Raw genomic sequence first — 25,925 nt, forward strand, 5'->3', positions numbered from 1 at the left:
TTTCTGTAAGGCCTGTAACAGGAGGAGAGGTCATGTTTTTTAAAATTTTTGTAATTTTTTCCGAGGTGCCTCAGATGTAGGGAATGGAGATGGATTTAGAATAATCTTTGTTGTGGAGGGGGGGGGGGGGCTGTGGTTTGTAGGTTGTAATATTTTTTGGATTTTTTTTTGCGGGGTGGGGGGGGGGGGGGGGGGTGGCAATTGGCTGAGAAAGTGTTGAGGATGTGATTTAGTTCAGTGTTTATAACCATGTCGTTAGAACAGATTAGTTTAGCCCTGTTGTATAGTGTTTTCACCACTCCATATTGTTGTGTGTGTGGTGGGGGGGGAATTGTTGGTGAATGTATCTGCCTGTATGGGTGGGTTTTCCATAAACTGAGAAAACCAAGGTTCCATCAGGCTGGCAGATGACTAGTGTGTCTAGGAAAGGGAGGCTGTGTTTTCCTCTTTTTCCAGGGTGAACTTGATTCTGGAGTGTTGGTTGTTTAAGTGTGTAAGGAAGGAGAGGGAGGGTTTTCAGAGCCATGTGGCCAAATAATGAACACATCATCAACGTAGCAGAGCCATATGGTTTGGTTTTTGTGGGGCAGAGGATAAGGCTTTATCTTCAAAGGTCTCCATAAAGAAATTGGCCAAGGGGTGGGGAGAGTGGTGAACCCATGGCTGTCCCCTCTATTTGTTTGTAGAATTTTCCCTGCCAAACGAAATAGCCTGAGTTCATTGTGAACTGAAATAGCACTGAGATATCGGGAGAAAATTTAGCTTGGATTAGCTCTAAAGTTTTTCTTGAGTGGGACATTTGTGAATAAGGAGGAGACGTCAAAGCTGACCATTATGTCAGTATGTTGGAGTGTAAGGTTTTTCTATGATGTTGCCGAAATATCGGAGATATTTATTAAAGTATAATATATTTTTGGGGAAAATTTGGAGAAAAAGAGCAAAGCTAATAATAATGGCAAATATCTGTTGGATTTCTGCTCAGGACATGGACTGGTTATTACTAACACCATGTTCCAACATAAAAATGTGCAAATTCACATGGAGAGAAGAGGATAGAAATAAGAAAAGTCTCATTGACTATGTTATTGTTGATAGTGATGTTTTCTCCCTGGTGCAGGACACGAGAGTGTACAGAGGATTTGAAATTGGAAGTGATCACTATTTAGTCTTGAGCAGGATAAAATTGAATTTCATATTGAAAAGAAGAACATGTAAGAAAGTTTTAAAAGCCAATAAAAGTTGAGCAGCTCTCAGATGTGAACTGTAGGCTAAAATACACAAAGATTATTGAAGAAAAAATGAAAGAGTTTGAGAACAGGAATCAAACCTTGGAGATTCAGTGGCAAACTCTGAAGAAAACATTGATTCTGCCAGAGAGGCATGTGATGAGGTTTGGTGTGCAAGGATAAAAAAAATCAGAAACTCCCTGGTGGGACACAGGAAGTTAAAGAGGCAGTGAAGGAAAAAAAAAAAGCATACCAAAAGTTCCTGTCAAATAAGTCAGCTTGTGCTCTTAGAGAATATAGAGACAAATGCAAAAATGCTAAAACACTGTGTAAAAGTAGCTAAACAAAAGTCAATGGGAGGACTTTGGCAAGAATATAGAAAATAAATATCAAGAAGGTGGCAAAATATTCTGGAGGTTGTTGAAGAAGCTTAAGAATGGAAGAAAGAGTGCTGTAAAAGGAATTAGAGATGATAAAGGTGACATGAAAACGGGAGAAAAAGATATCCTTGAAGTATGGAACAATTACTTTGAAAAACTGCTAAATGAAACAAGCAGTGATGACAGCACAGTGGTAAAAAACACTGACCAGGCATGCAGTCAGAAATACATATTCATACTAGAAGCAGAAAAAGCCATCAAAGGCTTGAAATGTGGAAAGGCAGGCAGGAGTAGATGATATTCGACCAGAAAATGCTGAAGTATGGTGGTATAAATGTCTTACAGTGGCTGCACTGCATAGTTCAGAAAGCCTGGACAGAGGGACGAATTCCCGATGACTGGAGTAGAGCTCTCATAGTACCCATATATAAAAAGGAAATAAAACTGCATGTGAGAATTACAGAAGTATTTCCCTACTGAGTGTTCCTGGCAAGATCTATGCAAGTATACTTGAGAAACGGTTGAGAAGAATTGTGGAAGAAAAGCTTGGTGAAGAACAAGCTGGATTCAGGCCAAATAGAGGCTGTCAGGATCAGATCTTCACTTTATGACAAATAGTCCAGAAAGCATGGGAATATAACAAAGATCTGTATTTAAGTTTTGTCGATCTGGAAAAGGCATATGACAAGGTGCCAAAAGAGAAGCTATTCAATACGCTGCAGTTATATGGTGTCAATGGGGCATTATATCAAGCAATCCTTAGTCTTTATTTGAGTTGTAAGTCAGCAGTTAGAATTGAAGTACAGGAAGATGGTTTAATGTTAAATCTGGTGTGAGACAAGGATGTACATTATCCCCTCTGTTATTCATTATCTATATGGATCACATTATGAAGGAAAGTGGTATTAAACATGATATCAAAATTGGAGATGTTAATGTCAGCTCTTTTCTTTATGCAGATGATCTTATACTTCTAAATAAATCTGCTACAAGTCTGCAAGATTCTCTGACTAAATTGAATAGCTATTGTAATAGATATGACATGAAGGTCAGCAATAAAAAGACAAAGAAAATGAAAATAGGCAGAATCATTGAAAATGTCAACTGTGTTGTGAATGGAGAACCTGTGGAACAAGTAAAACATTTCAGCTATTTAGGCACGATTTTTACTGAAGATGGTAAATTAAATATAGAAATAGACAACAGAATCAGCAAAGCTGGTATGGTGGGAAGTCAATTGAATAAATTCATATGGAATAAGAGAGAAATTAGTATGAACACTAAATTAGCTGTGTACAAGACAGTGTTCAAACCAGTTTTAACTTATGGATCTAAGAGCTGGGTCAGAAGTAAAACACTTGACCAAAGACTAGAGACCACAGATATGAGAGTCCTGAGAAAGATTATAGGCGTGAACAGATGGCATCAATGGCAATATCATATTAAAAACGAGGATATTAGGAAAGAACTCGACATTATCAGCATCCAGGAATGTGTTAGCAGAGCTAATCTCAGGTGGTATGGTCACTTAAACAGAATGGGCGAGGAAAGATTAGCAAAACAAGTGTTCTCTGCCAGGTTGGCAGCAAAACGACCTAGAGGAAGACCAAGATATAGGTGGATTGATACTGTACAAAGTGCTTTAGACGATAGAAATATAAGATCTGATAATGTTGGAGTCTTGACAAGTAACAGACTGATTTGGAGGAAAATTGTAGATAGGAAATTAATAATGATGTAATTATTTCATGTAGTACTATCATATCCTGTACACCCCTTGAGGGTACATGGCAGGAATTTGATGATGATGAATTTAATTTATATTCGGATCTACATTGTTCAATTCCCTAAGTGATTTAGAAATGTATAACTAACGTATAAACCTGTCTACAAGACTAGCATTTCTAGCACTCACACACACGACACACTTTTCTCTCTACTCTAGCTTTCATACCAAATGTTGCAAACATATTGGTTGTGTTTCAAAACTTTCAACAATAAACCACTTAAAAAATCAGTGTAATTCTTAGATAACTTTTCCCTCTTCTCAAATATAAAGCATGATAATCAACATGATTGCCTCATACTTTAAATTTCATACCTTACATAAGAAAATTCAAAACATTTAAGGAAAACAGTACTTCAATAGAATCCATAAGTTCTCTCTTTATAACCACATATTTCTGTCATAACATAATACAGAACATGCTCAGTATAGCAATCCCCTAGGAATCAGAGAAATAGTTTATTGTGTAAGGTTTGTTATAGTGAATTTAGATAGAAGGGGGGGGGGGATGGTTGAGCCTGACACCATTCCGAGGAAAGGGAAAGCATACATTGAAAGCAGAACACAAAGATTGGCAAGAACCACACAAAGAACACAAAATGGCAACATGAAAAAAAATACAATTGTAAAGCTAAAAACAGTAACATGAAGCATGAAAAAAATAGAATTAATGGAGTATGAAAATTCAGAATTAGCACTTAATGTGCACATTTTTCTGGAAAGACAAGCACATCTCCAAAAAGACCAAAATTAAGCTTGTAGAAACCTTAGTCTTTTCGATCTTTCTCTATGCTTCTGAGTTTTGGACAATGACAAAATATGATAAAAAGGAATTGAGGCATTTTCAGCTCTCTGGATAAGATTGTTAAGAGTGTCTTTGACAGAAAAATGAACAAACAAAAGTATCCTAGAACTAAAGTATCCACACAAAACTGACAAACATAATTGACGAGAGAATTGTGCAATATTTTGGACACATGCAAAGGGGAAGGCAACTGCCTGAAAAAATAATCATCCATGGTAAACCGTGAGGAAAAAGAAAGAGGGAAACCCTCCCCCCCCCCAACAGATAGACTGACCAAATATCAATAATCGCAGGACTTAAACTAGAACAAGCAATAAGAAAAGCACAGAGGAGAAAGAAATGGTGAAGCATCATCAGGAAGGTCACAAGTCCTTCCTGATGATGCGGGTAAGACTCGTAACCTTCCTGCATCATAAGGAGATCGAAGAGAGAGAAAAAGAGTTCACATATTTATTTAATATGTGAACTAAATATGTGCTGTCTGTATAAAATTAAAATCAAAAATAATATGAAAACTCCAGCAGTCAACTTTATAAATGGTCACACGTCATTAGAAAGTGGAAAGGTAAAGTGATGAACAGCTAGCTTGATAATTAGCCTAAAGGTAGAGGATAGCATAAGTTGTTAGAAGTCAGCTTCCTAACTGGAGAGCGACCTAATGATAGGCATTAGGTCTTGTCCACTTAATGGTACATACTACACATATTCAACATAGAAGGAAACCGAACACAGTCCTGATGAAATAAGATTTTCAGTACCTTGATTCTTAAATTGGTACTCCGACATAGTGAAAAAAAAAAAATGCACAAAGCTCTTCAAATCCACACCTTCTTCTTTCACCACATGTTATTCCCGCTTCCTATGCAGGGTCCGCATGTTACTTAGATGCAACTTCTTATAAGTACCACTCCCAACCGACCTGTCGTCTAGCCTGCCACTATGGGGGGGGGGGGGATATATTTTTGACTGTAGTAACATATGTTCACGGGGCCGGTTTGCCTGCTTGCGGGATGAAAAACGGCAGATAAACTGGTGGAAAAAATCCTACTGCCCGTGCCCAAGACCGGCTAACTTGGCTATGGCTGAGTAAGATCCTCAAATTCCTCAAGTCTTCGACGGATCTCTAACCTGGGACACTCCTTCCCCAGTCATATGGTTGCAAAGCACAAAGCCACTAGGCTAACCGCGCAGACTAATTCCATAGAAGACCAACTAATAACTGGAAATCAAAATTCATGTGTATGCAACCACCAGTCAAGCAATATTTATATATGGTCCCCAGAGATGGAACATCATTACTCAATATTAATATCATCAATAGCACTGGGATAACATGCTTTTGATCAATATTAAGGAAGACATGGAAAAATCCCATTCCTAATACTGTCATTCTTGCAGAAAGCAAGCAAAAACTTCAGACTTCTAACAGAAACAATTCAGAATAGTAAGCTGAAGTAGTTGGGTCACCAACTTGGATGCCTACCCTCACATATGTCCAGTGCTCTTGTTCTCTGGAGACCAACTAATGCACACAAAGGAGGACCAAAAAAACAGTTTTGGCAACAATACATTAGTAACATTCTTTTTGAAGATGAGATTCACAAACCAGATAATATTTACCTGCACATAACAGAGCAACTTAGCCACCTTTATTTAATAATCCACGTATAGACCATATTGGTCTGTTCCGGTCTCATTATCCATCCAATATATAAATATATATATATATATTTTTTTTTTTTCACTATTCATACTTGATTCTTCATCATCATAGTTTGTTCAAATAAGTGAATTAATTTTTTTTTTTATGCGGTTGCCACCCATGAAAGGTTATTACTAAACCTATAGTATGCATTTGTATTGTGGCAGGCTAAGGATTTTTTTTTTTTTTCTGTTTTTATCAATTTCATTTTTTTTTTGTAATTTATTTTATTTTAACATAGTTGGGAAATCTTGCTCTAGAGACCAAACATGAAACTTTTTTAGCCGCTTCAGGCCTCCAACAAGCGGGGGTGGGGACCTCAACACCAGGCGATGAAATTCATCTTTCACCTAAAGACAATCACAAATGTCCATGTTGGAATTCGAACCCGTGACCTGTTGGTTGGAAAGCAGGTACACTAACCACTCCACTAATTAGGCTGACAACATTTTGAAAATTAAAAAATTAATTCTGAATATTTTCGTTTTCACTCTTTTAATTCTCCTTCTTGTGTCTCTCACTGTTTGCATTTGTATTTTATTCATGTTGTTAATCTGTGTGTTTATGTATGGTTCCTACCAATCCTTTGGGTTCTCAATTTCCTGCCATTTCCTTTATTACTGATCTCAGCTATAGTTTTCCTTTATTTTCTAGTTTTAATACAAAATGTGAATGAATTTTATGCAGTACTTCCCCCTACCATCCATATAATTACCCTCAACAGCTGTATTTTGTGATGCCATTTGTGAGGAAATTCAGTTCATCACTGTGAAGGTTTTGTGCAGCTACTCTTTGCAACAGTGAACTAAAAATAACATTGGTTCTATGAGACTTTGGCCAATCTTTTTCTGTGGTTCCATTATAGTGCATTAATGTTTGCTGCTGAGACCCTTTGGTCTACTTATAGAGCCTCAACAGCTCAAGAACATCAACAATGCTGTTTAGTTGGGAAGACCTAGATTTCAATCTAATTTAGTATGCAAAGAACCTTTGCAACAAGCATACAGAAAAGCAGGTGATAAGGCAGTAAATCTTATGTATATAGGATTAACAGTCCTATCATTAATTTTAATTATATGATGCCAAGTTACCTACTATGACAGGTCACTAAGTCTAACATGTTATAGAGACATGAGATGAGTCATTATCCACAATCATCCATTCCCCCCATCTTTTGAAATCTTCCACTCAGTCCTTGATCAGCACTTTGCTTTCAGTTCTGCAAATGAAGTACTGATCCAACTTTTTATATCGTCTCTCAGGTTTATTCTAGGTCTTTTTTTTTGAGTTCCTGGAATAAGTCCTTCAAGAACTTGTATTGGTAGACCATTTGATGTGCTGATATGGCCAAGCCACATAAGTTGTTTCCTTCAAATCTTAGTTATTATATCTCTTGGACTGGTGAAAGAACTGATTAGTTATCTTACTTCAAAATTTGTGATGTGATCAGTGTATAGTATCTTTAGGATTCGTCAATAGCACCTCATTTCAAATGCCAACAACCTTTTTTCATCTTCTTTTAGGAGGGTCCAAGTTTCACTTCCATATAGAAGTACTGAATTAACTACAATGAAAATAAAGAGTAATCTGCTGGTAATTGTAAGCTTGTTATCTGTCCATAGTGGTTTTAGTTTTTGGAGTGTTGTTGTTGCTTTTGCAATTTTTGTTCTAATATCCTGTCTTGAACTTCCATCTTTTATGTATCCTCAAGTAGGATTTTTTCAGTTTCTACTATAGCACTTCCTTCTTGATCAGAAGCATAGATATTTGTCATTGTTTTTGATTTGGAGGGTATTTATGGTTAAACCATATTTTTTTAAGAGTATAAGCTAATTTTGTGCGATTTCCTGAAGATCTGATTTGTTTTCTAATAGAAGATCAATATCATCAGCAAACTTTAGATGTTTTTTCTCTTTAGGATTTTTGTTAATTTTTCAATTTATTAACAAAATTCCTAAAAAAAAATATACAGCCACTTACAGACTATATAAAAAAATTCATATCCTTTATCTACTCCACCAAAGATCAGCCACATTCCCTAGACATACCAGTTGTCTACCAGGTCCCTCATAGTTGCAAGCTATCCTACTACGGCCAAACAGGCAGGTAGCAAATATCAGAATTTCTGAACACATGGACTACATCCATTTCCACCATTATGGCCATGGCTTTGGGCACCTACCACAGGATACTCAGGAAAAAGGCCACTACTCCATCACAGCAAATACAAATATGAAAGGCTATTCCTGGAATCTTTCTCAAGGTTGAGGCAGATTCCAGGAATAGCCTTTCATATTTGTATCATCAGCCAATCATCAACAAAGTTGGGTGCATGAAACTGCCAAAATTTGGGAAGCATTCATCCTCAGGTGTTCAGTCCAACAGCTAACATGACCCCAATTTAGCCCATTATGGGGCACCATTTAAGACTCTAGGCCTGACTTTGGTTGCCTTTCTCCAGCCTCATTTACCCAGTGTTAGTGCTTGCACACACATCATTCTTTGTGATCCCTGATAATGGCAATGTTGCCAAAATATAGAAAGTATTAATTAAAGTTATTATAATTAATATTTAGTATACGTTGTTATTTCTTGAAAAATAATAGTTATAAATAGCCAACATAAGTCTTTCAACCAGACATTTATTTTTGCCCCAGCCAAAAAAAAAAAATAAATAAAAACGTTTCTGCTCTAAATTTCATACAAAAAATTTATTCTTAAAAAGACTTATGGTATTCAGGCATTTTTTAATTTTTTAAAATCATATATTGAAAAAGTTTTTGTTCTCTGGTTTAATAAACGAAACCAAATTCTAGAGTTCATTATGAATTCAATGACTGTGTGTGTGTGTATGTGAAAGAGAGAGATATCACTTGCAGGGTGTAGCCAGCCATATAAAAACTTCTGTTAGAGATATCTGTACACCAGAGGTAAAGGGCACTATGTCCATTTTTTTTTTTTAAATTACAGAATTGAGTTTTAGGTATATTTTAATGTTTTTGTTTCATGCTCTTTTCGATTGTGCAAAGCACTATCTCTTGTGTGTAATAATAAGTGGATTAGCCAGTTGGAAAGGGCATTATCAAGGTATCGAGGTACTAAGTGGACAACTAGCCATTTACTTTGGATGCATAAGAAATGGACATAATGCCCTTTACCTCCGGTGTACAGATATGTGGAATCACAAGGCTGACAATTATGAAAAACTCAGGACAGCTTGTAGCAAGAACTTGGAATAAGGAGCTAGATGGAAAGGATATCAATACTACTTGGATCCTACTCAAGAACTATCTGGTGGAAGAAGCACAAGATGAGCAGTAACAGTTGCACGAGGAGTACAAAGAGCAGATAAAGAAAGTGACTCGCTTGATGCAGTATAAGTTGCAGTTAGCTAATGAGGCTAAGAAAAAAATCCTACTGAGTTTTTTGATGTGGCCAGTAGAAGAATGATTATGGAAGGATGACACTGAGTGGTAAAATGATGGAATGCTAACTGCTGCAGAGGATATAGATGAGGTATTTAATGAGCAATTCATAAAGGTATTTCATTCATATATTCATATGACATCATGCAGAACTTGAATGAAGTGAGAAGAGAGGAGGAAGAGGAATTGTTAAGTAAGTGGGTAGAAAGTATGTGTGTGTCTGGAATTGTGATTAAAGTGAAAGAGAGGTTAGTTAGAACCAAGATTCAGAATTGGGTTGAAAACAGAAAAGTACACTTTGATGGTTAGCATGGGTTTGTTAAGCAATCTGCTTACTTATTATAACAAGGTGACATACCATATTTACTTGAATATAACTCGCCTTCGCGCATATCTCAACACCTCTGATTTTATTTTATCATCATCATCATCATACGTATCAAGGATTGAGGCCTAGCATGGCCTGTTCCGGCCTTAGAAGTCATCGTTGAATCGTTTAAGAGGATGTCCTGGTTTTCTTTTTCCTAATGGCTTGTACTTTAAGGCTTGCTTTGGTAATCTTTCTGTTTTCATTCTTTGAACGTGTTCTATCCATTTATGTTTATTTTTTTTATTTTTTCTATTACTGGTTCTTGGTTTAATTCTTTCATAATTTTTTTATTTCTTTTGTGATCAAATAGGGTATACTTTGCAGTTTTTCTCATAAACTTCATTTCTGCTGTTCTTAATCTTTGTTTGTCTTTTTGTTTTATTGTCCAGATTTCGCTTCCATACATTAAGACTAGTAGGACTAACATATTGTATACTTTTAGTCTGGTTTGTTTTTGAACTAGGTTTGGTTTAAATATAGAGTTAATTATACCTGTTATTTTTAAATATTTTGCAATTTTTACGTTTATATCTTTTTCATTTTCATATGTGATCACACCATATGTGATTTTATTTTATGAAAAAAGAAATTAAAAAGTTTCACATATAGTTTGCACATGGAAAAAAGTTTACAACTTTAATGTTATTATGGCAGTTTCAGTTATTTTGGAATTCGGTTGAAGAGAATCGATATTTCAACTCAACTGTCTGCTTGACTTTGTCGTTGAGTCGTGTGATCTTTTATTAATACCACACCAATCATATGCATAGAGATGGAAGGAACCAGTAGAGGAAATGTGGGAACAAGAGCACTGACTTCTACTCGATCTTGGATTATGCAGGGGGTGGATTAAGATTAAGAGACCATCATTAGAACTGTTGTGCAACTGAATTTTGAGAGCTTGGGATACGATTTTGGCAGAAATAATCAATTTAATTGCAGAAGCATTGTTGCTAAAAAATTCAGATATATCGCGTGATGAAGGTGAGCAGCTGATCGCATAAATAACATTGATAATTAAGATTTAAATACATTCATTTTATAAATAATGTGAGCAATTATAAATTATAATGAATACTGAGTGTTTTTAATTATAGTCGTCAATTTTGCTTTTTTACTGAAAAACTATAGTTTCCGAAAATCCTTGCATATATCTCAAACCACAATTTTTTAACTTTAATTTGGGGGAAAAAAGTGCGAGTTATAATTGAGTAAATACGGTATTTAGATGTTGCAAAGGTCTTTGATAAATTGCCAAATGACAAGCTGATAATTAAATTGGAACAGATGGTGTAAGATAGTAGATTAGTGTGAGGGACTGGAAACTGGCTGTCTTATAAGTAACAGCGAGTTGTCTATGGAGGAGCGATAGCTTAGAAGAGAAAAGTTACTAGTGGTGTGTCCCAAGGGTCTGTTTTCCGACCATAGCTGTTCAACTTGTATGTGTTAATGATATTGGGAGAGGTCTGAATGGTGATATTCAGTTGTTTGCAGATGATGCAAAGCTGGAGAAAACTATCAGGAATAGGGCAAATGCCATGGCTTTGCAAGAGGACTTGAATGAACTGGCTGAATAGAAAGATGAGTGTGTATGTGAGGGATATTAGTTCAATGATGCGAAGTGTAAGGTTTTGAAATTTGGGAAGCAAAGATGGAATTTAGAGTACACAACTGGTAGAAGAGATGAGAGATCTGAGAGTGTGGGACAAGGACCTAAAATTTCAGGAACATATTGCTAAAATTGTGAGGACAGCACAGAGGATAATGGGAATTATGCAGAGGGCACTGACCTGTAGAAGTAAGGATGTTATGGTTCCATTGTATAAAGCTTTGATCAGGTCACACATGAATTACTGTGCACATATTTAGTCACCGGATTTCAAAAAGTTGAAGATGTACTGGAAATAGTCCAGAGATATCGACTTAGGTGGTTTCTGATCTCTGGAATGCAATTTGCAGAAACTGGTGGATAGCAGGAGGAGGGAGGGATATGATTGAGATATGTAAGTTAAGGGATTATTACCAGATTAATGTGGAGGAGGTTTTGAATAGAATGGGTGAAGACAGAGAAAGAACAAATAATCATCCAAGGAAGCTTCTAATAGTTTCTTGCACAAGCATGACATTTCTCTTAGGAAATATTTTTTACTCAATAAGAGGCACACACCTGATAGGCAATGCTCTGCCTTCTGAGTAGTGTTTTTTTTTTTGAAAACAATGCGACTTCACTAACAAAGGAAATAAGTGTGTGTGGGCATTCATTTCTATGTGAGTGCACACATACATGTTATATGCACCATCCAGTCATTTTCGGCTATTGGTGATCCTGTGAACAAAGGCTCTTCATCCCACTTAGATTCTTGTTCTTTCTTTCGGTAATTGTAAGTTCAAGTTGGCAAGTTCTTTTATGTTATCCATACAACTCTTTCCTGGTCTTCTTCTTCTTCTCATTCCCTCAATATTTCCCAACATAACTGCCTTTTGGGTCAAAGCTGTATAACTCAGAGGAAAACTCCATATAGCCTTTAAAGAAATGTGGAGAACTGACCAGGGCTTCTGACCTGATACTGAAGATGGACTGGCAATTTGGGATTTAGCTGACTAAATTGTATTCTTATCAGCTTAAACCACGATATAAAATGATGGTACGACAGAATTTCATGCCGGCTGGGGAGCCTGGTTAAACAACCCCCCCCCCCATTTTTTTTGCCAGGGAACCAGGGCAAACAGAAAAAAGTCAGCTACTGGAACAAATCCTAAAACCCACCCCAACTCAACATCAACAGAGTTCAAGATCCGTACTGTCAACATAAGAAGCCTGAATGACAAAGAAATAAAGAAGTGATCACCATTTAGTCTTGAGCAGGATAAAATTGAATTTCATATTGAAAAGAATAACATGTAAGAAAGTTTTAAAGTGAATAAAAGTTGAGCAGCTCTCAGATGTTAACTGGAGACTAAAATACACAAACATTATTGAATAAAAAATGAAAGAGTTTGAGAACAGGAACCAAACCTTGGCAATTCATTGGCAAGCCCTGAAGAAAAGGTTGATTGATTCAGCCAGAGAGGCATTTGGCGAGATTGTCTGCAAGGATAGAAAAATCAGAACCACATGGTGGACACAAGAAAGTAAAAGAGGCTGTGAAGGAAAAGAAGAAAGCATATAAGCATATCAAACGTTCCTAGCAAATAAGTCAGCTTGTGTTCTTAGAGAATAAAAACACAAATGTAAGAAAGCTAAAAACTGTGTAAAACTAGCTAAACAAAAGTCATGGGAAGACTTTGGTGAGAACATAGAAAATAGATATCAGGAAGGTGGCAATATATTCCAGAGGCTGTTGAAACAGCTCAGAAATTGAGGAAAGAGTGCTGTAAAAGGGATTAGAGATGATAAAGGTGACATGAAAACTAAAGAAAAAGATATCCTTGATGTATGGAGTAATTTCTAGAAAAATTGCTAAATGAAACAATTAATGACAGCAGAGGTAAAAAATAAAAAACACTGACCAAGCATGCAATCAGGAATACATATCCATACTTGAAGTAGAAAAAGCCATCAAAAGTCAGAAATATGGAAAGGCAACATATTCGACCAGAAATGCTCAAGTATGAAGGTACAAGTCTTGCAGTGGCTGCACTGCATAGATCAGAAGACCTGTTCAGAGGGTCAAATTCCAGATGATTGCAGAAGAGCTCTTATAGTACCCATATATAAAAAGGGAAAAATAAATGTATGTCAGAATTACAGAGGTATTTCTTGAGTGTTCCTGGTAAGATTTATGCAAGGAGAAGGATTGTGGAAGGGAAGCTTGGTGATGAACAAGCTGGATTCAGGCCAAATAGAGGCTGTCAATATCAGATTTTCACTTTACGACAAATAGTTGAGAAATCATGGGAATATAACAAAGATCCGTATTTAAGTTTCACAGATCTGGAAAAGGCATATGACAAGGTGCCAAGAGCGAAGCTATTCAAAACACTACAGTAGTATTGTGTCAATGGGGCATTATATCAAGCAATACTTAGTGTTTATTTGAGTTGTAAGTCAGCAGTTGGTTTAATGCTAAATCTGGTATCAGACAGAGATGTACATTATCCCCTCTCTTATTCGTTATCTATATGGATATATTTCACGTTATGAAAGAAAGTGGTATTAAACCTGATATCAAAATGGGACATGTTAATCGCAGCTCTTTGTTTTAAGACACTATACAACAAGGCTAAACTAATCTGTTCAAATGACAATGCCCTAACCACTGAACTAAATCACATCCTCAACACTTTCTCAGCCAATGGGTATCCCCCCCCCCAAAAAAAAAAAAAACCCAAAAAATATTGAAACCAGTAAACCACAAACTCCTCTTCCTTCACAACAAGGATTACTCTACATCCATCACCATTCCCTACATCCGAGGCACCTCGGAAAAAATTACCAAAATCTTAAAAAAAAGACAAACTCTTGTTACAGACCATATAGAAAATTGGCATCCCTTATCCGCACCACTAAAGACCAACCACTTACCCTAGACCTACCAGTGTATACCAGGTCCCTTGCAGCTGTAAGCTGTCCTACTTTGGCCAAACAGGCAGGACGGCGAATATCAGAATTTCAGAACACAAGGACTACATCTGCTTTCACCAGCATAGCCACTCTGGTCTTGCAGACCATGCTCTGGATACATGCCACAGAATACGGTGGAAGAAAGCCACAATAATACATCGTAGCAAGTTCAAATTTGAACATGGAATCAGCCTCAGACCTAAGAAAAATGCCAAACCTGAACAAATTTGGTTGCATGAGACTTCCCCAAATTTAGGAGACGTACATCAGGAGACCTTCAGCCTAACGGCCAAGAATACTTACATAGCCCGCTATTAGGCACCATCAGGACTTTTAGGAGAAATAATAGCTTCCTCGCTTCGTCCTCATTTACCGTATGTAGTGCCTGCGAGTACGTGTCTTTATTTTAAGTTCCTTTGAAGATGGCAACATGACGTTGCCGAAATATTGGAAATACATATTAAAGTTTAATTTAATTTATATTCTAGTGTACGTTGTGAATTCCTTAAGGAATTCACAACGTACATTAAAGAATGCCGAGTTAGGAATTTATATTTTTTATCCATTACAATTTGAATTGTTTTCTACACTTACTGTCACTTGCATTTCACAAGTAGTTATGCTCTGAGTATGCTGGTTAAAAATCTCGCGAATATTAGCCAGTTAAAAAATAATACATTTATTATTTATTGTTATGGTGCTGTGTAATACTGTTAAAACATGATTTAACTGTGCTAAGTAAGCAATGATACAGATAATTCAACAGTAAAAGTACAAGCACAACAATGCCAGCATATAAAGAAACTTTAAACAATCACAATCTTTCTTAACTAATAACAATTACTTCAAACATTTGTGTGCATCAGTGATTTCTTTCTTAATGTTTATACATGAAGTTTCATGAAACATGAAATGAGAAATAAATAGGCTAAAATACTTGTTATAATATAAAAATCAGCTATATGAACTTCATAATATGTAATCAGAAGTACAGTCTTCATCAGCAACACACACACACATGCATATATACAGTGTGTGTGTGTGTGTGTGTGTGTGTGTGTTGTGATTGTTCATTTTTACTTGGTAGAAAATATTAATTAGTTTAAATAACTGATGCCGAGAGAGAAAGAGGTGACATGGTTTTTTTTTAAAAAGATACTACTAGTTTAATAGTTTCGTTGAATGGATCAACTTCTTCAGGTATCACAATCAAAGAAATATACAAAAAATAACAGACTTAAAAATTGCATTAACAGTACTAGTACAAAAGACAGTAATACAATTTGAAAACAGTAATGCGAGTTTGAGTTCCAAATAAAAGTTGACTAGGTGCTGTCAAGAGTGCACCAATAGTGAACAGAGGCAATGTGTGCATCAGAGAGATTGAAACTTAGGCTGTTATTGATATGGGAAGAATCTAAGGTAATTTCTCTAGATTCGACAATCTTTCTTTCAAATTCATCATAGCACACATGGATATTAGAAGTTTGTGTCCAGTTCATGTCACCTCTTTATCTCTTGGTATCAGTCATTTAAACTAAATAATATATATATATATATATATATATATATATATATATATATATATATATATATATATATATACACACAAACAAAATTGTAATTAGGATTGACTCAGGATGTATACATTTATAAAATTAAACTGACTAGAACTTGAGAAAGTATAACAAAAACCTTTAATAAATCACAACTAGTTTCATCGGTGTTCCGACACTACTTCAGGTGAGTAAGAAATAACATAAGACTTATAAAAATAACAAGGTAAAAAACATGGACTTTCCAGCTTAATAAAAAGAAGAAGCAGAATTGTAACAGTCATTTGAATAGGTGACCGCGTGCTACTATTGGTATGAGTTGAATGTGTGTGGCAGCTAATTTTAGAGCGGCAGTATTGGATTACTGCGCTACGGGAATCAGGCAAATTGTAGCTTAGATTGTTGTTCAAGTGTGAAGGGTGCAGAACTATTTCTTTTGATTCGATAATTCGTCTTTCAAATTCATCCTTGCATATACATAAATTGGTAGTGCGGTCCCAATCAACTTGGTGTGGCCGTTCTTCTAGGTTAGTGTTTGCAAAGAAGAGAGCATGACTGCAAAGGGCGCTCGCTCGTGTTCTACTGTAGGAGATGTCACGTCTATGTTCCTTAAGACGAAGTGAAATAGATTTATCTGTCTGGCCAAAATAAGGTCGACCACAGTTGCAAATAACTTTATAAACACCAGGAAAATGCAGTTGGTTGTTTTGGTCGACTCAGAAAAGAACAAAGTTTTGGCAGAATAGTATAGTTGGTCTTTATGTTGAATTTCTTCAAAATCCTAGATAGTTTTGGGGCGAGCTGATAAATGGTAACTGTATACGAGTGATAGGGTTGGAATTATCTTGTTGTCGAGGTTGTTGGCATGGTCTGAAACATTTAGTGATGTTACAAGATGAATATCCATTATTTAAGAATGGTGTTTTTCAGGAAGTTAAGCTCTGTTTGAAGGTCTTCTTCTGTGGAAGTGAGACATCTTGCTCGATGGGCAAGGGTGGAGATGAAGCCCAGTTTCTGAGGAGAGAAGTGATGCGAAGAGCCATGCAAATATCTATCAGTGTGGGTGGTTTTTCAAAAATTGAAAATTTAAGACAGTCAGGTAATCTACTGATCTTTAGATCTAAGAAGGGGAGAACACCGTTAATCTCTAGTTCTGATGTTGATTATTTAAATGGTTTAGGAAGTTTTGAAGTTCCTCTAAACCATGTTCCCAGATAAGGAAGACGTCATCAATGTAGCATAACCACGGTTTAGGTTTTAAAGTAGCTATAGAAATAGCTCTCTCTTCAAAATCTTCTAAAAAAATGTTAGCTAAGACTGGGGATAGAGGGCTGCCCATAGTTAACCCGCTAGTTTGTTTATATATTTTATCTTCATAGCACAAATAGCCGGAATTGATGCAGTGAGTTAGAAGAGCAAATATTTTTTTTAGAAACCTTGTCCTTAAGAAGAGTCAGAACTTCATCTGTAGGTACATTCGTAAAAAGAGACATGATGTCAAAACTCACCATTCTGTCAGAGTCTATGAGATTTAAATTTTTTATTTTTGAGATTCTATTCCCAGTCTTAGCTAATATTTTTTTAGAAGATTTTGAAGAGAGAGCTATTTCAATAGCTACTACTTTAAAGTCTAAACTGTGGTTATACTACATTGATGACGTCTTCCTTATCTGGGAACATAGTTTCGAGGAACTTCAAAACTTCCTAAACCATTTAAATAATCAACATCAGAACATTAAATTCACATCAGAACTAGAGATTAACGGCATTCTCCCCTTCTTGGATCTAAAGATCAGTAGATTACGTGTCTTAAATTTCCAATTTTTTGAAAAACCACCCACACTGATAGATATTTGCATGGCTCTTCTCATCACTTCCCTCCTCAGAAACTGGGCATCATCTCCACCCTAGCCCATCAAGCAAGATGTCTCACTTCCACAGAAGAAGACCTTCAAACAGAGCTTAACTTCCTGAAAAACACCTTCTTAAATAATGGATATTCATCTCGTAACATCACTAAATGTTTCAGACCATGCCAACAACCTCGACAACAAGATGATTCCAACCCTATCACTCATATACAGTTACCATTTATCAGCTCACCCCAAAACTATCTAGGATTTTGAAGAAATTCAACATAAAGACCGACTATACTACTCTGCCAAAATTTCGTTCTTTTCTGAGTCGACCAAAACACAACCAACTGCATTTTCCTGGTATTTATAAAGTTATTTGCGACTGTGGTTGACCTTATTTTGGCCAAATAGATAAATTTGTTTCACTTCGTCTTGTGGAACATAGACGTTATATCTCCTACAGTAGAACACAAGTGAACACCCTTTCCAGTCATGTTCTCTTCTCCGCAAACTCTAACCTAGAAGAACGGCCACACCAAGTTGATTGGGACCTCACTACCAATTTATATATATGCAAGGATGAATTTGAAAGACAAATTATCAAATCAAAAGAAATAGTTCTGCACCCTTCACACTTGAACAATAATCTAAGCTACAATTTGCCTGATTCCCATAGCGCAGTAATCCAATATTGACGCTCTAAAATTAGCTGCCACACACACATTCAACTCATACCAATAGTAGCACGTGGTCACCTATTCAAATATGACTGTTACAATTCTGCTTCTTTTTATTAAGCTGGAAAGTCCATGTTTTTTACCTTGTTATTTTTATAAGTCTTATGTTATTTCTTACTCACCTGAAGTAGTGTCGGAACACCGATGAAACTAGTCGTGATTTATTAAAGGTTTTTGTTATACTTTCTCGGGTTCTAGTCAGTTAAATTTTAATTTTATAAATATATATATATATATATATATATATATATATATATATATATATATATGAAATAGTAACTCCCAGTATAAAAATTATGGGATTCAGAATTTTATCATGTTTCTTATGAATAAAAATTCTACTACACTTCTAAACATATAAAAAACTAACGTTACTTACTTTGTCTGAGACTGATAAAGACTGTGATCCTTAATATACTGAATTACAGAGTCTTGCAAAAGATACTTCACACTTTCTCCCCTTTGTAAAGCCCGTCTATAGTTCAAACAACATAACTTTTAATATGCACACATGAAATAGAACATAAAATAGCCTCTCAATCAAAATTTTATTTATTTAAATATAAAAAAAAATCATAACCTTAGTTACTGAACTTAATAGAAATCTTCTGATTCTGAGAATATTTATAAATAATTGCCCTTAAAGATACTTACTCACTAGAACCAAATTTTATACTGTTAATGAGAAGTATCAATCATTTATCTAAATGGTTGATATATAGCAATCCCTCGATTAATGCACCTAACGAATTCTTTAAAAAGGGCGTATTAATCGAAAACACACTAATCAAATATAATAATCTATGGGAGAAAAAAGTATATAATCAGGCCGTTGATCTACCAGTCCACACGGTTAGCCGGGTGGCTATGTGCTTCGCAACCATATGCCTGGGGAAGGAGTGTCCTGGGTTCGATTCCCGTCGGAGACGTGAGGAGCTGAAGGATCTTCCTCAGCCATAGCCAAGTTAGCCATCTTGGGCGTGGACAGTAGGGTTTTTTACCAAGTTTTTCCTGGGGTTTTTCATCCTGCAAAGCAAGGCAACTGGCCTTGAGAACACTCAACACTATAGACATAGGATACACGGGGCACAGAGCTGACCACCATATCCTGTGAACGGTTTGAGGTCCGATGATCAATGAACTCTCAACACCGCAAGGTAAAAGTGGGTAAAAAGAAGATGAGATGATGAGAAAAAGTATAATTCGTTCCACGAATTTCTTTTTTGACTCTTAATTTTTTTTATAAAAGAATTAGGATATGTCTCAGGACCTAGTTAAAGGAAAACCATGAAGCTGAAAAACAATAAACAGTTTTTTTCATACAACTGACAGTATGGCCCTATTGCCTTTTCTATTCTTCTGCTTCTCTCTTCATCATGGTCAGCCTCTAAGCATTGCTGCTTTAAAAACTTCGATTGTATGAAAAATATTTTCAATTTGTTTCTACGAAATCTCTTTTGGCTGACTGTCAGTGGTTAAATTTTCTTTATATTCTTCAGGATCTTCCCACTGTGCATCTAAATTTAGCAGCTCTGAATCACTCAATTAATCAGAATGAGATTTAATTAACTCTTGGACATTATCATTGTCAATTTCATCAAAACTCAGTTCACACCTGCTGTTGGCAATTTCCTCAACAAGTTATCCATTTGATTTGAAAAGCTTCTAAAATCATTTGCACAATGTGGAAGAATGTGCTTTCAGACAGCTCGCATACTGCTAGAAGTAATTTCATTCCAAGATTTTCAATAGCAGATTTAAGATTAAATTTCTTCCAGAATACTACTGATGTCATAGAATTCTCTCCAGATGTTGCTTCTATTACCTGTTTAAATGTTCTTCTCAGGTTGCATGCCTTAAAGGTTCAATAATCCCCTAGTCCATAGGCTGTATGAGAGAAGTTGTATTTGGTGGTAAAATATCACTTTAATGTTCTCTTACAATGAATCAAGAGAAGTAGGGTGACCACGTGAGTTGTTTAAATTAAGCATAGCTTTAAAATCAAGATTATTTAATTTACAAAAATTCAGCTGTTGGATGAAAATAACTTGTGAACATTTCTTGAATAAAGCTTTAGTAAATTATGCTTTCTTGTTAGACTTCAAAATAACAGAGGAGGGAAGCTTGATTAATGCTTTAAAAGCCCTAGGATTTTGTCCTATCATGGGTTTTAACTTTAGATCACCTTGGGCATTGCTACTGTTAAACTTTGATAAGTCTAGAATACTAAGATTCCATTTATCATCGTTTAACTGGCAAACATCCCATAAGAAATTTAAATATATGCTTGTTTCTAAGTATGTGTTGTTGTGCTCTTTGTATAATATTGAATACATTAGTTTAAAAGAAAAAGAATTGTGAAATAACTCAAGGAGACATTATTTACTTGACAAAAGAAAAATTTATATATGTGGGAAAATATGCCAATGATAAGTGTAAGTTAATAATATTGATATAGAGTTGATATTACCTTTGATGTAAAATAACTTGCTAGAGAAACGGCAAACATAATCTGTGTGAATAAAAGCTCAAAGTTCAGGGGAAAGCAGACGATTGCCTCCAGCAGTCGCATGTTCACGGCACGTGAAGAAAACAAGCTGAGAGAGAACGGACGTTGTGAGGTCAGACCCATGTGATGAAAATTCTATGTGCTGAGTGAACGACCTAAGTTACGGTGATTGCCGATAGGGAGGAGATATAAAAGGGCTAGGAACCACAACCTCCCTTAGGTCTCTTCTCTCTCTTTTCGTTCGTTTTCCCTAGATGCTGACTGGCTCTCTTGGTGCTGGATCTTCGTTGGCTGGATGGTTGCAGGAGCAACCCCATTCCTGAGCACTTGGACGATGTTTCTGCGGGAAACCTACACACGGACTCCTGGGAGGCAGCAGCAGGAATGCCGCTTAGAGTTTGAAAAAAATATGCGTCCCAAAGGCTGTGACCAAGGTGGTCATGAAAAGATCGTTTGAGCATATCGATGATCGGAAAATTCTAGGCCGAGACAGATTGAGGGTACCAAAGGAATGTCCAATTGAATAAAAGACAAACTGGTGATGATGCAGAAAGAGTGAGGAACTATCGTGTGTGGATAAGTAGAAAATTTGTTCTTTGTTTGTGTATAAATTGAACACTTAATGTTATGTGAAACTTTGATAGTGAAGGACTCAGATAGAATTAAAAAGACAGGACTATAGCAAAATTTTGTTACCTAGGAGATCATGAAAGGATAATCATTAAACGAATTTGAATTATTGTATATGATAATGGAGTGGCCCTTATTTTAAATACATTGGCTATTATTACTCAAAAAAGGGATATATATATTTTAGGACATTATGGGTGAGTAAAGAAGGCAACCCCTCCCCTGCCCCAGTTTCCACATAAGTAAACCCTTCACCTTCTCTCCTTCCCCCCCACACAAAATGCACCCCTAAACACAATAATATATATATATATATATATATATGTTATTAATACATAACCCAGGTTTCCAAATTTATTTTCCCACGTCAAAACACACCCCCACGCTCCCTTCCTCCTCCCTCTTTATAAACAACCTTAGGCAGGATCATGAAATTGGAAGACATCCTGGAATCAAAACAAGGTATGTACAAAAATTTTTCTACCTCTTTTATTCTGCTATAATTGCCTTCTATACTCACCCATAATGCCCTAAAATATATATACCTCTTTTTTGAGTAATAATAGCCAATGTATTTAAAATAAGGGATACTCCTAAACAAAAACAGGCTATAATAACCTTTATTATAATAATAATAGTGTTTAAGAGGAGTAGCATGGGAATTTTCCCAGAAACTATACCTAATTATAATAATGGATGTTAAAGAGATTCAGCCTACGGAATGAATGTTTATATGGATTGTTAGTATTAAGATTGTAATGTAGGGTTTTATAAATTGTGTGAGTTGCATAAGGTAAATTGTGTCTAGATGATCATATCTGTTGAGGGTGTTCATGTTGATTGATCTAATTTGATTTACAACTTACTTAGAAAGGAAATTTTCTTGTATTACTAGCTGTATATCATCATGCGTATCAAGGATTTAGGCCTAGCATGGCTTGTTACAGAAAAAACCTTAGAAGTCATCGTTGAATCGTTTAAGAGGACGTCCTGGTTTTCTTTTTCCTAATGGCTTGTACTTTAAGGCTTGTTTTGGTAATCTTTCTGTTTTCATTCTTTGAACGTGTTCCATCCATTTATGTTTATATTTTTTAATTTTTTCTATTACTGGTTCTTGGTTTAATTCTTTCTTAATTTTTTCATTTCTTTTGTGATCAAATAGGGTATACTTTGCAATTTTGTTCATAAACTTCATTTCTGCTGTTGTTAATTTTGTCTTATTTTATTGTCCAGATTTCGCTTCCATACGTTAAGACTGGTAGGGCTAATGTATTGTATACTTTTAGTCTGGTTTGTTTTTGAACTAGGTGTGGTTTAAATATAGAGTTAATTACACCTGTTATTTTAGTAAAGATAAAAAGCCAAATGGCTATTTTTCTGGCACCTTAATATAAAAAATAAGGGGATAAACATCCTTTGTTGTTTTATAGCGAGTAAGTGAAACTAAAGATCGAGTTCTAGTCTTTGGTCAAGTGTTTAACTTCTGACCCAGCTCTCAGATCCATAAGTTAAAACTGGTTTGAACAATGTATTGTATACAGCTAATTTAGTGTTCCGACTAATTTCTCTCTTATTCCATATGAATTTATTCAATTGACTTCCTACCATACCAGCTTTGCTGTTTCCGTTGTCTATTTCTATATTTAATTTACCATCTTCAGTAAAAATCATGCCTAAGTAGATGAAATGTTTCACTTGTTCCACAGGTTCTCCATTCACAACACAGTTGACATTTTTAATGATTCTGCCTATTTTCATTGTCTTTGTCTTTTTATTGCTGACCTTCATGCCATATCTATTACAATAGCTATTCAATTTAGTCAGAGAATCTTGCAGACTTGTAGCAGATTTATTTAGAAGTATAACATCATCCGCATAAAGCAAAGAGCTGGCATTAACATCTCCAATTTTGATATCATGTTTAATACCACTTTCCTTCATAATGTGATCCATATAGATAATAACAGAGGAGATAATTTACATCCTTGTCTCACACCAGATTTAACATTAAACCATCTTCCTGTACTTCCTTCAATTCTAACTGCTGACTTACAACTCAAATAAAGACTACGTATTGCTTGATATAATGCCCCATTGACACCATATAACTGTAGCGTATTGAATAGCTTCTCAGTTGGCACCTTGTCATATGCCTTTTCCAAATTGACAAAACTTAAATACAGATCTGTTATATTTCCATGCTTTCTCGACAATTTGTCGTAAAGTGAAAATCTGATTTTGACAGCCTCTATTTGGCCTGAATCCAGCTTGTTCTTCACCAAGCTTTTCTTCCACAATTCTTCTCAACCGTTTCTCAAGTATACTTGCATAGATCTTGCCAGGAACACTCAGTAGGGAAATACCTCTATAAATCTCACATTCAGTTTTATTTCCCTTTTTATATATGGGTACTATAAGAGCTCTACTCCAATCATCGGGAATTCATCCCTCTGTACAGGCTTTCTGAACTATGCAGTGCAGCCACTATAAGACTCTTATACCACCATACTTCAGCATTTCTGGTCGAATATCATCTACTCCTGCTGCCTTTCCACATTTCAACCCTTTGATGGCTTTTTCTACTTCAAGTATGAATATGTATTCCTGACTGCATGCCTGGTCAGTGTTTTTTACCACTGTGCTGTCATCATTGCTTGTTTCATTTAGCAGTTTTTTAAAATGTAATTACTCCATACTTCAAGGATATCTTTTTCTCCCATTTTCATGTCACCTTTATCATCTCTAACTCCTTTTACAGCACTCTTTCCTCCATTCCTAAGCTTCTTCAACAACCTCCAGAATATTTTGCCACCTTCTTGATATTTATTTTCTATATTCTTGCCAAAGTCCTCCCATGACTTTTGTTTAGCTAGTTTTACACAGTGTTTAGCATTTTTGCATTTGTCTCTATATTCTCTAAGAGAACAAGCTAACTTACTTGACAGGAACTTTTGATATGCTTTCTTCTTTTCCTTCACTGCCTGTTTAACTTCCTGTGTCCACCAAGGAGTTCTGATTTTTTTTATCCTTGCAGACATCCTCACCACATGCCTCTCTAGCAGAATCAATGTTTCCTTCAGAGTTTGCCACTGAATCTCCAAGGTTTGAATCCTGTTCTCAAACTCTTTCATTTTTTTCTTCAATAATCTTTGTGTATTTTAGTCTACAGTTCACATCTGAGAGCTGCTCAACTTTTATTCACTTTAAAACTTTCTTACATATTCTTTTCAATATGAAATTCAATTTTATCCTCTTCAAGACTAAATAGTGATCACTTCCAATTTCAAATCCTCTGTACACTCTAGTGTCCTGCACTAGGGAGAAAACATCACTATCAACAATAACATAGTCAATGAGACTTTTCTTATTCCTTGCCTCTTCTCTCCATGTGAATCTGTGCATATTTTTATGTTGGAACATGGTGTTAGTAATAACCAGTCCATGTCCTGAGCAGAAATCCAACAGATATTTGCCATTATTATTAGCTTTGCTCTTTTCTCCAAATTTTCCCAAAATAATTTTGTATGTCTCACAATCATTTCCTACTCTGCTATTTAGATCCCCCAAAAGGACCAACTTTTCCTTTTTCATTGTGTCAGTTGCTTTTTCTAAAGCCTCAAAAAATTCCTCCACTTCTACCTTAGTAGAGCCTTCTGTGGGACCATAGGCACAAATAAGTCTCATTGTCCAGTTCCCCATTCTCATATTTGCCCACATTACTCTACTTGAGACTGACTGCCATTCAAGAAGATTAGCCTCGTATTTTGTGTTGAATACTATGGCTACTCCTTCTTTTCCTTGATTGTCATTGCCTGAATATAACATTTTGTATTTATTGCTCAGAAAGATCTCACCAGTTTTTGTCTTTTTTGTTTCAGTCACTCCTATTATGTCGATCTGGTACTTATCTAATTCGTCAGCTAGCTCCATTTCTTTGCCATTCAGGCTTCTTATGTTGATAGTACCAATCTTTAACTCTGGTGAAGTTGAGTTGGGGTTTGTTTTCAGATTTGTTCCAGTAGCTGACTTTTCGCTGTTCGCCCTGGTTCCCCTGGCGAAAACAACGGGGGCCTTGTTTAACCGGGCGATGCCCCAGCCGGCATGAAATTTTGTCATGTCGTACCATCATAATAAAAGTAGGGGTAAAATGGATGAGTAACACCATTAAGCTTGAGCTGCAAAAAAAAGAATGAACTATGGAGGGAATTTAAGGAGAAAGGTGACCGGCAGGCACATGAACGGTAATAAAGCGCAGGCCAGAAGGGTAATGAGTGTGGTAAGAAAAGCAAAAAAGGATTACAAAAGAACATTGGCCATGCAGGCTAAAGAGAATCCTAAACAGTTTTTTTAGATATGTAGCAAGTAAAAGGAAAAATGTG

General features: G+C 35.9%; 1 protein-coding gene across 2 annotated transcripts in view; it reads right to left on the reverse strand.

The window, feature by feature from the left end:
* The window catches only part of Nmnat (nicotinamide mononucleotide adenylyltransferase), a 209,340-nt gene that overhangs the window by 86,908 nt on the left and 96,507 nt on the right, over positions 1-25,925 (reverse strand). For both annotated transcript variants that reach the window (XM_090393336.1, XM_090393335.1), the window contains exon 7: positions 18,787-18,882. In XM_090393336.1, the coding sequence (XP_090249462.1) occupies positions 18,787-18,882 (96 nt within the window). The remainder of the gene's footprint in view (positions 1-18,786; positions 18,883-25,925) is intronic.

This window comes from Typopeltis vanoorti, chromosome 5, assembly GCF_054136105.1.
Source record: "Typopeltis vanoorti isolate ZY-2024b chromosome 5, IOZ_Tvanoo_1.0, whole genome shotgun sequence".
NCBI lineage: Eukaryota > Metazoa > Arthropoda > Arachnida > Uropygi > Thelyphonidae > Typopeltis > Typopeltis vanoorti.